General features: G+C 41.6%; 2 protein-coding genes across 4 annotated transcripts in view; one reads left to right on the forward strand and one right to left on the reverse strand.

Annotated features, from left to right (window-relative positions):
• The window catches only part of LOC103391853 (obg-like ATPase 1), a 46,217-nt gene extending 37,122 nt beyond the window's left edge, over positions 1-9,095 (reverse strand). The window contains exons 1-5 of one of the 3 annotated variants that reach the window (XM_008328287.3): positions 8,995-9,095; positions 8,872-8,903; positions 5,925-6,016; positions 2,363-2,506; positions 1,430-1,557 (exon numbers count right to left, since the gene is read on the reverse strand). In XM_008328287.3, coding sequence (XP_008326509.2) covers positions 1,430-1,557; positions 2,363-2,506; positions 5,925-6,016; positions 8,872-8,903; positions 8,995-9,091 — 493 coding nt within the window. In that variant the 5' untranslated portion in view covers positions 9,092-9,095. Of the gene's footprint in view, positions 1-1,429; positions 1,558-2,362; positions 2,507-5,924; positions 6,017-6,123; positions 6,635-6,772; positions 6,896-8,871; positions 8,904-8,994 lie in introns of those variants that run through there. The other 2 variants (XM_025063981.1, XM_008328288.3) reach the window with 2 other exon arrangements.
• Positions 9,096-9,214: 119 nt separating this feature from the next.
• sp9 (sp9 transcription factor) lies at positions 9,215-12,398 on the forward strand. The gene is made up of 2 exons (XM_008328289.3): positions 9,215-9,345; positions 9,757-12,398. Exons 1-2 carry the CDS (start codon positions 9,325-9,327, stop codon positions 11,053-11,055), a joined length of 1,320 nt encoding a protein of 439 aa, XP_008326511.1. The 5' UTR covers positions 9,215-9,324; the 3' UTR covers positions 11,056-12,398.
• The last annotated feature ends 253 nt before the right edge of the window (positions 12,399-12,651 follow it).

The following is a 12,651-nucleotide window of genomic DNA, read 5'->3' on the forward strand; positions in this document are numbered from 1 at the left end:
GTGAGACCATGGCAACGTCAGGGAACCAAGTGAGTCTGCTTTACCTCCAGGTTTTTGAAAGTAAGTCTACTGTTTGCACGGCCCTGCCAAAGTCAATTAGGAGTTGAAAGTATGAAAAGGTGTAGATTATGGGGCCAAACTGAAGCGACACAATGTGGTAAAATAAAACAAATAGATAGATAGAACTGTATTAATCCCTTGAGAGTTTCCCTTTGGGAAATTTAGGTTTAAGCTGGATTTAAACTGTAAACCACCATGAAGCCAAGAGCTAGTAGAACATGCCATGTTCTATTCCTGGTTCAATTCCACTGTGAGTCCCTGTGTCTCAGGTTGAGGTTCATCAGGAAGGACAGAGAAATGGTGTCAAATCATTATACAGACTACAGTCGACACAGTCTGTGGTGTTTTTGTTTTAATTTCCAAGACTTCTGAAGAAACTAATGTCCACGCCAACGAACAGTGAAATGACAGGAAAGGTTGGTTTCTCAAACCCGGGCTGGATTTCTGAGCACACCTGAAAACAGCATATTATGTGCTCACGTCTTTTCTTTGTACCACAATGACTAATAGGACCTTCTACTAATTACCAGCAAAAAGTACAACACCAATCGCAAGAAAAGCGAGATGCGCCACCACCATATAATCAGGATATATATATATATATATAAACGTGTCTCCGACATCGAGGTCTGCTGACAGCACCGAAGTGATTACAAAACAAACCGACCACGTTCAGTGGTTAACTTGTGTTACACTCCATTGTTTCCACAGAGTTCATGCGAGTGCACACAATGGCGTGACAACGCAGAGAAAGAAAGAGAGAGAAGTCTCTCCACTTACACTGCTTTCAATTGTTGTGACTTTGTTTGCCAGAGGAGAAACAAAAGAGTTGGTTTTGGGTGAGGACCAGTTTTTTTAATTTTTTTTTATCATGTACATATTAACCTCAAAATACACACGGACCACAATTATAGATTTAAAATGTGTCAAACTAACACAGTCAGCAGTGATGACGAGGCTAAAAGAACCTGGCCTTTACTGTACTGACCTGTGGATTAATCATGATTAATCAGAACCATTCATGATTAATCATGAATAAACTATATGAATTAACAAGACAAGAAAAGACAGATCATGGATAATGGAATTATTCATACGTAGAAACGTCTTCTTAACTTCACACAGTGGGTGGGTTTTAGCCATTGCTGCACGCCCTGACTGTGCTGAGCGTGTCAATAGTTGTGGTTTACAATGGTGACAGTCAGCGTATCAGCTGTAGACATGTGGGAAGTCATAAACTGAGGAACTCACTTAACAGGAGAACTGAGGTGCTCCTTTATTAGGAAATATATGGTGATGTGAAGAGTCATACCAACCTGCTATTTACAACAGTGTAGAAGCCACCAACACCCCTTCACCCGTGACTCACGTGTCAAGTGAAAGATTCCATCGCAGGCACTGATGTGGGACAGGAAGGCGTTCCCCAGACCTTGGCCAGAGTGCGCTCCTTTCACCAGGCCAGCAATATCTACAACATTAAGGAAGGCTGGGATTTTGCTGAGAGCCAAAAAAAAAAAAAAAAAAAAAAAAAGAGAGCATATTATTAGCTCTTGGATTTAACAGGAAGACTTTGTATGTTATTATTAGCTCTCTGGATTTAACAGGAAGACTTTGTATGTTTTGGAGGAAATTAATACGATGAAATTATGATAAAAGTGACAGACGCTAACATTCTATCCATTCACCAGGGTTCGCTAGCTTACGCAGATATGTCTTGATTTTGTATGAATTTGTTTCTTCCTTTCTCTCTCTATTAACAATATTAGTATTTTCTTCCTAAAATATTATATTAATCTATATTATAAGTTTTAGATTTTTTTACCATTGTACTAATTGTAGGTCATTTGTCGCCTACATTAAACCAAATGAAGGTTTACTTTCAAAATTCTTTGAGTTTATGTCACAATTTTTTTTTTTTGGCTACATTATGGTTGGTGGAACATTAGAGCTAAAGTTCGGTCTAATGGTCCAACACTTCTGACTGAAAAGAAAACATATTTAAATGAACAAATGTGTTTAATTCCACTGTTCTGTGAGACTGATGTTACTGAGAAGGAGCTTCTTAGTTTAAAATATGCTCTGTTCGGTTTTTCTTGTCATTCAAACACCTTGTAATTGATGAGCAACATCCTCTATAAATGTATATGACACGGTCCATACACTTGACACTCAGAATACATCATATAGAGACGGCAGCTACATGTCAGAAACACACGTGTCCCTTTTCTCCTATACAGCAGGAAGACTGTCAGGGACTACAGACGTGAGGTGTGAATAATTCATAAATGACGAGACTCCGTACCTGGCGGGTTTGTGGTATTGGCAGAGGAAATCATAGCGTTCATCTGGAATGGGCACTCTACTTTCATTTGGGTCAATGGTGCAGAAAGGAAAATTCTCCGCTGCAGCCTGACTCTTTGTCAGCACGTTGAAAAAGGTCGACTTCCTGAAAATAAAAACAGTGGAGAGGTCAAACCATCTGGAAGTGTCACTGCACGCAGCCAGTGAATAATCCGGTAAGATTAAACCAAGAGACGGTGAAAATAAAGGAAAGGTTATTCTCATTGGCTGAATATTCAGGTAATTGAATAAAAAAAAATTACTGCCAAAAACTAGGACCAATTAGCAGCTAGCTAGGATAATCCCATAATAGGTCAATTGTACCTGAAATGAGGAGACAAATGACATTTCTGCTGGATCTCAGCTGTTGGCCTGGACGAGCCAAACGCTGCCTCGTGTTGTGATCACAGAGAGATCTATTTTCTAATGCAGAAGCAGCTCAAGGGTGCTTCACAATCTACAGACAAAGGTGAGTGTGGAAGAGGACGATGATGGCACAGCAGTTAAGTATAATCCAGGACTTTCCACCTTCAGCCCATGACCTGGTGCTTCTCATTGAAATGATTGTTTCCCTGTGGTTTTTCAAAGTGCATTCATTCCATATAAACTTGTTGTTAACGTCTCTGAGGGCGTCATGTCAGGTCACCTCAAGGTAAAGGCTGAAGCCATGCAAGTCAACGGTCGTAAAACCTGAACAGATGTAACAGTTTTTTTGTAAGAGCAATTTTAAATGTTCGTTACTGTCTCTGTGCAGATCAATTCATAAAAACACAGGTTTAAAATAGAAGAATATTCTATCCAGGAGGAGCTTCATGGCACAATGATGTCTATATGACCCTCATGGTGTTTGTGTGTGTGTGTTTTTTAATATTCACATATTACTTACACACATTGAAACAAACCTAATTAATAACCTAATCTGCTGAAAAAATATTTAAAAACTCCCATCCCAACATTCTAGATTTAAATTTAAAGGCATTGAACGTCACTTCCCAGATCGATTTAAAGTAAAATGTACTACAACAAACTGTGGAGTGTGTACAGTATATCCTGTTAGAAACAGGAACAGGGAAATATTGGATTTATTTGCTTTTTTACATTTTTCCTGCTGTACATCTTTGCTTTAATGACAAATGTGATCTTTTACACAGACGGCTGCAGGAAAACCAGCCACATGTAAACAAACAGTAACCAAATAAACAAACAGGTCGCTGCAACTCCTCAAATCTGACATGTCGAATTCAAACTGGGTATTAGTGGAAAAAAACGGCCAGGTAGTGGTAATTACTAATGACATTAGACATCAGTTCATTAACTCTGTGGTTATTGTTGGCAGTCAGTATCAAACAGCTGTGGTCCACAGGTATATATTTATGTCTTCACATGAGAACTGTTAACAACATGTTCAACAACTGAGCAAAAATAAAATAATTAGGTCTTTGGGGACTTCAAGAACTGATTATTCAGATCATTTTTCAAGTCAAGGACAGGTCCATGATGCAGAATGGTGAAAGTTTAATAAGTGCAACACTGCCATATCATTGGCTGGTCTTTAGAACAACATTGACCCTGTCACGACGACCATCTAAGACAAGTCCGTCCCAGGAATCATTTCTGACATGCAGTGAGTCAAAATGTCAGTCTTTACAAATTCTGGTTTATTTTATTTATGTCCATCCGTCCATCCATCCATCCACCCATCCATCCATCCACCCATCCATCCATCCATCCATCCATCCATCCATCCATCCATCCGTCCATCCTTCCATCCGTCCATCCGTCCGTCCGTCCGTCCATCCACCCATCATTTCTTTTCAACCGTCAACTGCTGCTTGAAAACAATAGTCAATGTAAGATTTGTAAACAAGACAATGGGAGTCTTTCAGATGAACTGATGAAAACCTCTGTAAATCAGAGAAAACAAAGCAGAACAGAGACATTGTTACGTCTGGCCAGTGATTACGCCCTGTCAGTGATGACGCCCAAGGTCCTGGATGTAGGCTGACAAGGTGAATGTGTCTGCTCAGGTCTGACATATGGACATTTGGCCCAGTGTATTAACACTCACTTTAACTGCCTCACGCTCACTTTCTCTTTCTCTTTAAACGGTCAAGCATCTGATTCCCACTGAGGTCAATCCTCTGCCCTTTCTGTGACGTCCCTTATTAGAGTGTGAGGCTGGAGGAGCCACGGTGTTAGAGAAACAATCATCATCAACCACACAACATACAGCAGTTAGTTTTTCCTTTACATCTCATGCTCTCTCTCTCTCTCTCTCTCTCTCTCTGCTGGTGAATAGTGAGGCTGTGCTGGTCTTACTGAGACATCTTCAGAAGACTGAGACTACACCACATCGTACACACTGTTCTCATACAACAACCATCTCTCCTGTGAAACATCCATGTATTTAAACTTTTAAACTTCTTTTTCTAGGAAAATGACTTTTCGACAACGTTTCCAAGAAACTTCAGATGCCGCTGGATTTATGTTCTGCTCCTGAGTGGTCTCTCCACAGGTAGTGCCCTTGTCATTCACTCCTACTGCACTAATTTTGTACAACACTAGATAATGGTGGCTGTTAAGGTCAAGAGATCAACGACTGGCACCATAACAGAGATGCTGACTCCTCATTATCACTACAATCAATAAACAAAGGACTTGATCATTTCACAGTATCGCTACATTTCCGTCTCCAAAGGTTACCATGTGGATAACCAGAAAATATAATATATTTCTGTTGCACAAAAGGATGATTTATCCGGGTGAGTCAGTTAAAATATTAATAATACACCGACCTCCTCTTAAAAATGCTGATGACGTCAGAGAAAAGATGCTAACTGCAGTTCAAACAGCAACCACTGGAGACAGGAATTCTGGTATGAGTTTTCTTTGGGACGTAGTCTTGAGTATTCTGGTATTTATTTTTGTAATGCTGAGTTTTATTAAAAAGTGAATCACCCTTTTCTCCCCTGCAGGTGGTGCTAAGAATGCAGGAGTCAAGTGCATTGGTAAAATGTTTAAAGAAATCTGACTCAAAATTAAAATTAAAAAATTAAAATAGATGTTTACTTTGCAGTGAATTTATTTTTTACTATATAACTATATATTTAAAAATGATCATATCATTACAATATTTAAAATTACATTGAAAATAAGAATGTAATTTTATATATCACAAAAAATGTGTTCTTCAGGTTCAGACTGTAGTAAATATAAGTTGCTGCACTGTGAAAAAAGAATGTTTGGCTCATTTTTAAATGTGTTGAAAAGCATCTATCTAGATACAGATACATGTATTTGTATATTAAATATTGTAAATATTCATGCAAATATTCGTGCAGTTACATTAAATGTGATCTGACTACAGACGCAGATGTCCTGGACACGTGCAGCACCTTATTTTAACTGTATCTATATTTATAGTTTTAGACAAGGCGTGTACAGTTCAGACGTGGACGCAGCACATTTGCTGCAGTGCAGTTCACTTCGAGGTGTTCATTCCATGATGAAAATCTTTCACTTACCCAACATTGGGCAGACCAACAATTCCTATTTTCAGTGAGGTTCCAAATCTTCCAATCAGTGGTGGTGGTTTCAGTGCATCATCTCCTTTTCCCTATTGAAGACAGTGTGGAGACATCTGCAGTCAGAACGTGCACTTGTCATTACATAACCTGCAGTGCATTCCTCCTATTTTGAATGGAGCAGATCCATAACATGCACCTTCTTCGGAGACATGTCTGACACCAGGTCCTCACAACAGCTCACGGGTTAGGAGTTTAAAAAAACAACAAAAAAAAACCAAATCAAAACCCCACACTCATTGAGAGAAAATGGCCTAAGCCAAGTCCTTAAACGTTACCAGTCGACTGCACTTCAACAGCCTGGCTCGCTGCTCTCAAAATAGAACACGCAGCAACTGGAAATGAAAGTTGACACTGTAAACTTGGCGAGCTGACCTCTGCCTCTGAATTTAGCTGTCGATAGAATCAATTCAGGTTGATGAGCTGCTGTTGGACCAATGAGGACAGGTCACACGAAAATAAAACGCCTGCTTTCTTTTCCAGAAAGCACACATTTAAGCAGACACTTGGCTGCAGCAGCCTGGGCTGAATCAGCCTGACAGTTGTCTAACTGAAGACGTCCAATCTGTGAGCTGACAGCTCCTTCATGTACACACACTTCCTTATCTTTGAACCGTTTGGTTTCACACTGCACTTCTATCATTTTTCCTCCTTTGGTGTTTCCATGCATACAAACAAAATGATCCATGTCTTGACATATACTGTAGCAGAAAAATATAGAACCATGACATTTTGACATCACTCTCATTTCAAAAGCATCAGTGTAAGACATTATAAGATACACTTACACTTTTAATAAATATGCATCCTGTGATCAGCTACGCAGGAGTCAGGCAGACAGCACTCAGCCTCAGCCTCAGCACCAAATGAAACACAACATGCATGCACTCACATGTTCCTCCAGCCCTCTCTGGGAGAAACAGGTGTAGCCACATGAACACACGGAATTACCACAATTAGTTAAATGTACTCAAATAAACTTCCCTCAGTAGAAATACAAATTAAAACACACACACACACACACACACACACACCCTGTCTGATTCCATGTAGAAACGGATTTTGTAAGAGGGGTGGAGGATAAAGGAGGGGGGGGGGGGGGGAAAGTCCGTCATTGTAGGGAGAATTTAAATGAACGGCTCTGAATTAATCGTTTATCTTCTGTTGATGGATGCAGTCCCACTTAGACTCATCACAATAGGTGCAGAACGTTTTGTTCGACCATATAAATCATTGCCATTGTTTAAGGTACATTGATCAATCTAATGGCTTGTAATAGGCTCCTAATTGCCAGAGAGAAGTGCTGCACGAATGGAGTCCAGAATTACAGATCCGACTCAGAAATCCTCACTTGAATGACAAGGCAAGATCACGCTCTCCTCTCTTTGTCTCAGGTAAACATCCCTCTGAAAATGAGACATTATCTTATTAATCCAGGTGAACGACACAAACGCGTTTCTGTCTAAATAAATCTGAGGGAGTACGTCGCTGCATGCAGATTAACATGACGTCTGCGTGGGCATGTTTGACGTTTTGGTTTTATTTTCATTTTATATAACCGTTTCTAGAGATATTTAAATGTACTGGTGTTTATTTTATTTTTTATATTACAATTTCATTTTTAATTAAATAATTGATATATAAATACAAGGACCATTTGTAATTTAATTAAATAGACACAAATGGAAATAACTTGAATTAATTTCCGAATCACGCCGTTATTTACTTGTTTGTGTATGCTGCAGCATCACATTTATCACCGATAAACAACACTCCAAACCAAACTGTCCTGATTGCAAAGAGGATTTTCATTTTCTCCGCAGCGCTCCTTGCTGTTTTGTGATGAGACGGAGTTTTATTCAGTCCCATGAAAAGGTGGAGGTTTTAACTAAAAAATAAATAAATAAATAAAAAGAAGAAGAAAATCATCATCAGCAGCAGCAGCAGCAGCAGCATCAGCAGCATCATAGAGATTAGACTTTTAAATTGCGGCTGTGCTGACTGGCAGCATTCATGCTCTATAATGGAGCATTATTTGCCCATTTCCACAACTATATTGCGCATTTTAGAGCTAGCCTTTCTGTGGAAAATTGCTTTAACTTTTAAAATGATGATGTCGGTAATGATAATGATTTAGAGCAACAGAGCAGGCCAATTTTACATTAAGCCATTATCTGCTGAGCACTTAAGAAGCTATATGAAACGCGCAGGCTCTGTGACGGTGGTGGACGAAAACAATAGAATAATAACAAAAGTCCTTAGAATTTAGAAGACAAAAAAATATGACGCACTACGTCATTTTAATGTGTTAATCTGGGTGATAATGCGTATAACATAATTTTACTCTCGGGATTTGTTGCGTCCTGTAAAATAGGTTTCAGTGTAAACGAGCGGCGGCCTCACAGAACTGAAAAACTTTCTCAGCTCTAAAATACTTTTGTGCGTGAGAGGAAATTTGACAAACGAAGCTGTCAATTTTAATTAACCCTTCACTTCCCCTTTAAAGGTAAAGGGCGGGTGTGCGCGTCCGAGAAACCCGGCACCGGCTGGTGTCCACATGGGTTCAGTCAAGATGATGAGAAACGACAATATCTTCTGATTTATCTTTTTTTTTTTTTTTAGACTTTTACACTAAATTGTGACCAACATCAGCATCATTTCATCATTTTAAAGCGGATTAATCTGCTCGCAGCAGCAGCAGCAGATGGTGGCGGGTGTTGCATCAAGACAGCAGCATCAGCATCCTTCACAACAATCTGCATCCGAACAGCAACAGTTTCCCAAATGACGTTTATCGCATGACGTGAATATTGAGAAGTCAAAGTGGACGTACGTGGTGTCGCGGTATCACAGAGATAGATCTGCTGAAATAAGTTGAAGAGCTTACCTCGTACAGAGTGCTGCTGGGAGAAATCTGTTCTGAAATGGAAGCAGACATTCAGCCCTCGTGTGAGGATACATTAAAATAAGTGTGTGTATTATTTAAAAAAAAAACATAAAAAAAACATACCAAATCGTGTCTTGTATGACAGTGTGAGCAGAAGCTGCACAACACATGATTGACGGCGGGGTTCTTCGGTGTTTCTGTCTGCGGTCGGCTCTCCCATTGGTTGACTTCAACCCCCAGGCCCCTAATACAGCCTCCTGATTGGCTGGGCGTCCTCTCCAGCTGTACTTCAAAGAAGACGCTCTCTACAACTAGGTAGAGTCGAGAGCTGTGAGCCAAGAGAGGAACCGTGTGACCCGAAGTCGGATGCGGTGAGAGGGAGTCACATTGGAGCCGTGACAGCAGTGAAAACCGCGGAACAACTCTGCTCACAACAGCACACAGACCCTGGATATGGCTACGTCTATTCTTGGGGTAAGTCTGAGACCGTATGGTTGTAGTTAAAAGTTGTGCGTAAAGTAACTTTTTCTGGAGTTGGGACTTATTAAAACGCATCGTCAGTGGTGGTGATAAAACAACAACAACATTCTAAAAAAATGTTCTTAATTGAACAACATCTGATTGTTCTTGTCATTGTTAAGGTAAATATGAAACGTTCCAGATTAAGGAGTTGTTTTCTGGCGACTTTGTTTTTAACTGTACGTGCTGCAAATCGATTATTTATCGCGGTTTTGTTATCCCTTTATACATTTTCCGTTTTATTTTGATTTATCTGTGATAACGAATGACATAACCAGTGGAGAGAGTCGTTTGTTTGTGTGATTTGGCCATGTCGTGTTTGCTGTTGGCCCGTTTTAAGTCAAACTTTTCCTCCTGTGTTTTCAGGAAGAGCCACGGTTTGGGACTACACCTTTAGCTATGCTGGCAGCCACCTGCAACAAAATCGGCAACACCAGTCCTCTCACCACTCTACCGGACTCCAGCGCTTTCTCCAAGGGAGGATTTCATCCGTGGAAAAGATCCTCCTCCAGCTGCAACCTAGGATCCAGTCTGCCGGGCTTCACAGTAGCAACGAGCCGCGCGTCCACAGGACTAACGCCGACCAGCGGCGCAGGCAACAGCGCCTTCTGCTTAGCCTCCACCTCCCCGACCTCCTCGGCGTTTTCCACAGAGTACAGCGGTCTGTTTACCAACACTGCCAGCGTCACCACGCAAGAATCTGGACAGTCTGCGTTTATCTCCAAAGTCCACACCTCCGCAGAGACTCTGTACCCGCGGGTCGGGATGGCGCACCCGTACGAGTCGTGGTACAAGTCCGGTTTCCACTCCACCATTTCCGGCGACGTCGCAAACGGAGCGTCCTCTTGGTGGGACGTCCACACGAACCCCGGGTCCTGGCTCGACGTCCAGAACCCCGCGGGCACCCTGCAGACGTCTCTGCACACCGGGACGCCCCAGGCCATCCACTCCCAGCTGAGTGGCTACAACCCGGACTTCTCCTCCCTGACTCACTCGGCGTTCAGCTCCACGGGGATCAGCCCCTCCGCCTCTCACCTCCTGTCCACCAGCCAGCACCTGTTAACGCAGGACGGCTTCAAAACGGTCATCCCCGCCTACACAGACGCTTCTGCGGCCAACGCCATGATCTCCGGGGGCAGCTCAGGGATAAGTAGCTCCTCGAGGTCGTCCCGGCGGTACTCCGGCAGAGCCACATGTGACTGTCCGAACTGCCAGGAGGCCGAGCGGCTGGGGCCCGCCGGGGCGAGCCTGCGGAGGAAAGGACTGCACAGCTGCCACATTCCCGGCTGCGGCAAAGTGTACGGGAAGACGTCGCACCTCAAAGCGCACCTGCGGTGGCACACCGGCGAGAGGCCTTTTGTCTGCAACTGGCTTTTCTGCGGCAAACGGTTCACTCGCTCTGATGAGCTGCAGAGACACCTGCGCACACACACCGGGGAGAAACGCTTCGCCTGCCCCGTGTGCAACAAGCGCTTCATGCGCAGTGACCATTTGAGCAAGCACATCAAAACACACACGGCCGGCGGCGGGGGCAAAAAGGGCAGCGACAGTGACACCGACACCAGTAACCTGGAGACCCCCAGGTCCGAGTCCCCTGAACTCATTTTGGACGGAGTAAACCCCAGAATCAGCGTCAAAGACCCGTCACCTCACGACGAGCCCTGAACCGGGCTGCTCCAATCCTCCAAACATATATAATAATCATAAATCTGATTTACTGAAACGGGTCTCATCATCTGACAGACGATACACGGAGAAGGTGTTTGAAGAAGAATTGCAATGTCTTAAAATTATTCTCCACAGGCTACAAGACTTTTACATTCGTGTTTCAGTAACAGAAAAGAAAGAAAAGAAAAACAAAAAAACAATTAAAGCTGCGTCTATTTTTACTGAAGGCCTCTGGAAATGTTTTAGGGACCTGGAAAAACATCGGGGGAAAAAGGTGCGCGAAGAATAAACCTGTTGAACTGTGGTTGGACTGTGACAGAGTCGAGTTCCATCCTGTAAATTCACCACTAAACTTTAATGTGTTTTTTCCTTGTAAATGTTTAGGCTCTGGTTGTTTTATTCGTGTTCGTATATAATCCTGGAAATCAGGGAGTTTTACTTTGGACGCACTTTGTGGATATGTATGTACACAGCTTTGTTTTTTCTTCGGTTCCCATTTTATTTCCTTTGCCTCAAAAAAATTAATAATCTATATATAAATGTTTACCTGTATAAAATTACACGTATACGGCTTTCATTTTATCGTAATTAAAACATGTTGCAAATGCTGGAATTGTGTGATGTAGAATTTATATAATTTTTGTTGCGTTATTTGTTAGGGTTTTAGAACTGAAATTATTTAGAAAGAAAAGAACATGTGATTTTGTCCCTTCACCTAAAGGCCTATAAATACCTCGACTTTGACTCTACTTTCCCCTATGGAATAAATCAATGTTTAATGTCCCGGAAAAGACATTTCATGGCCAAATGAAAATCCTGTTAAATGGTATTAATTATGACTTGCAGCCACATCGCAGCCCCCATGTGTGTTGTACGTGCGATTAGAGGATTCGTGTTTTATCAAATATCTAATTAATCTCCGAGGCATCTTTTGTTCACTTGCAGTTTATTCCAGTGGGGTTTTTCACGACAAAGGTCCCTGAATATTTATTCTAATTGTCCAAATTAACTGCGCTCATTTGCATAGCAATCGATGAACCGAGAAGGGTAAGGCCTTTTTCTTTTTTTTTCTTTGCCAGAAACCACAAAAATGTTCTGGGATTTTTGTTTCTTAAATTTAGGTTTAAAAAATACATAAAATAAGAAAGGAGGCAAACAGTAAGATGCAAATGCTGATTTTTTTTTTATTTATCTCGGTGCAGTCAAATGCTTCATGTGTGTTATTTGAATATCAGTGGCCTGGCATTGAAAAGGCTTGAAGGATGCTCCCTGACTTCTTTGTGCTTACCCACTGCAGCGTCCGATTCCACGGGAAAGAAAAGAGAGAGAAAAGAGCTGGGAAATAAAGACTAGGTGGAATAAACCCAGGACGTGGAACACATCAGGGGAAAGACATCCAGACACCCTCTTTATTTTTTCTTCTTTTTTTTCCCTCGAGAGGATGTTAAATTGACCAGAAGGCAATAGAGGGGGGAAATTATTTTCATTTCCCTTTTGTGCAACAGGGGCTTCAAGGAAACGGTGGCAAAGTGAAAACTATCAAATTAGACGCTGCCAATTTGAATTTCATCCAAATGTTGACCAAAAAAAAAA

This window comes from Cynoglossus semilaevis, chromosome 16 (genome assembly GCF_000523025.1).
Source record: "Cynoglossus semilaevis isolate Cse_v1.0 chromosome 16, Cse_v1.0, whole genome shotgun sequence".
Lineage (NCBI taxonomy): Eukaryota > Metazoa > Chordata > Actinopteri > Pleuronectiformes > Cynoglossidae > Cynoglossus > Cynoglossus semilaevis.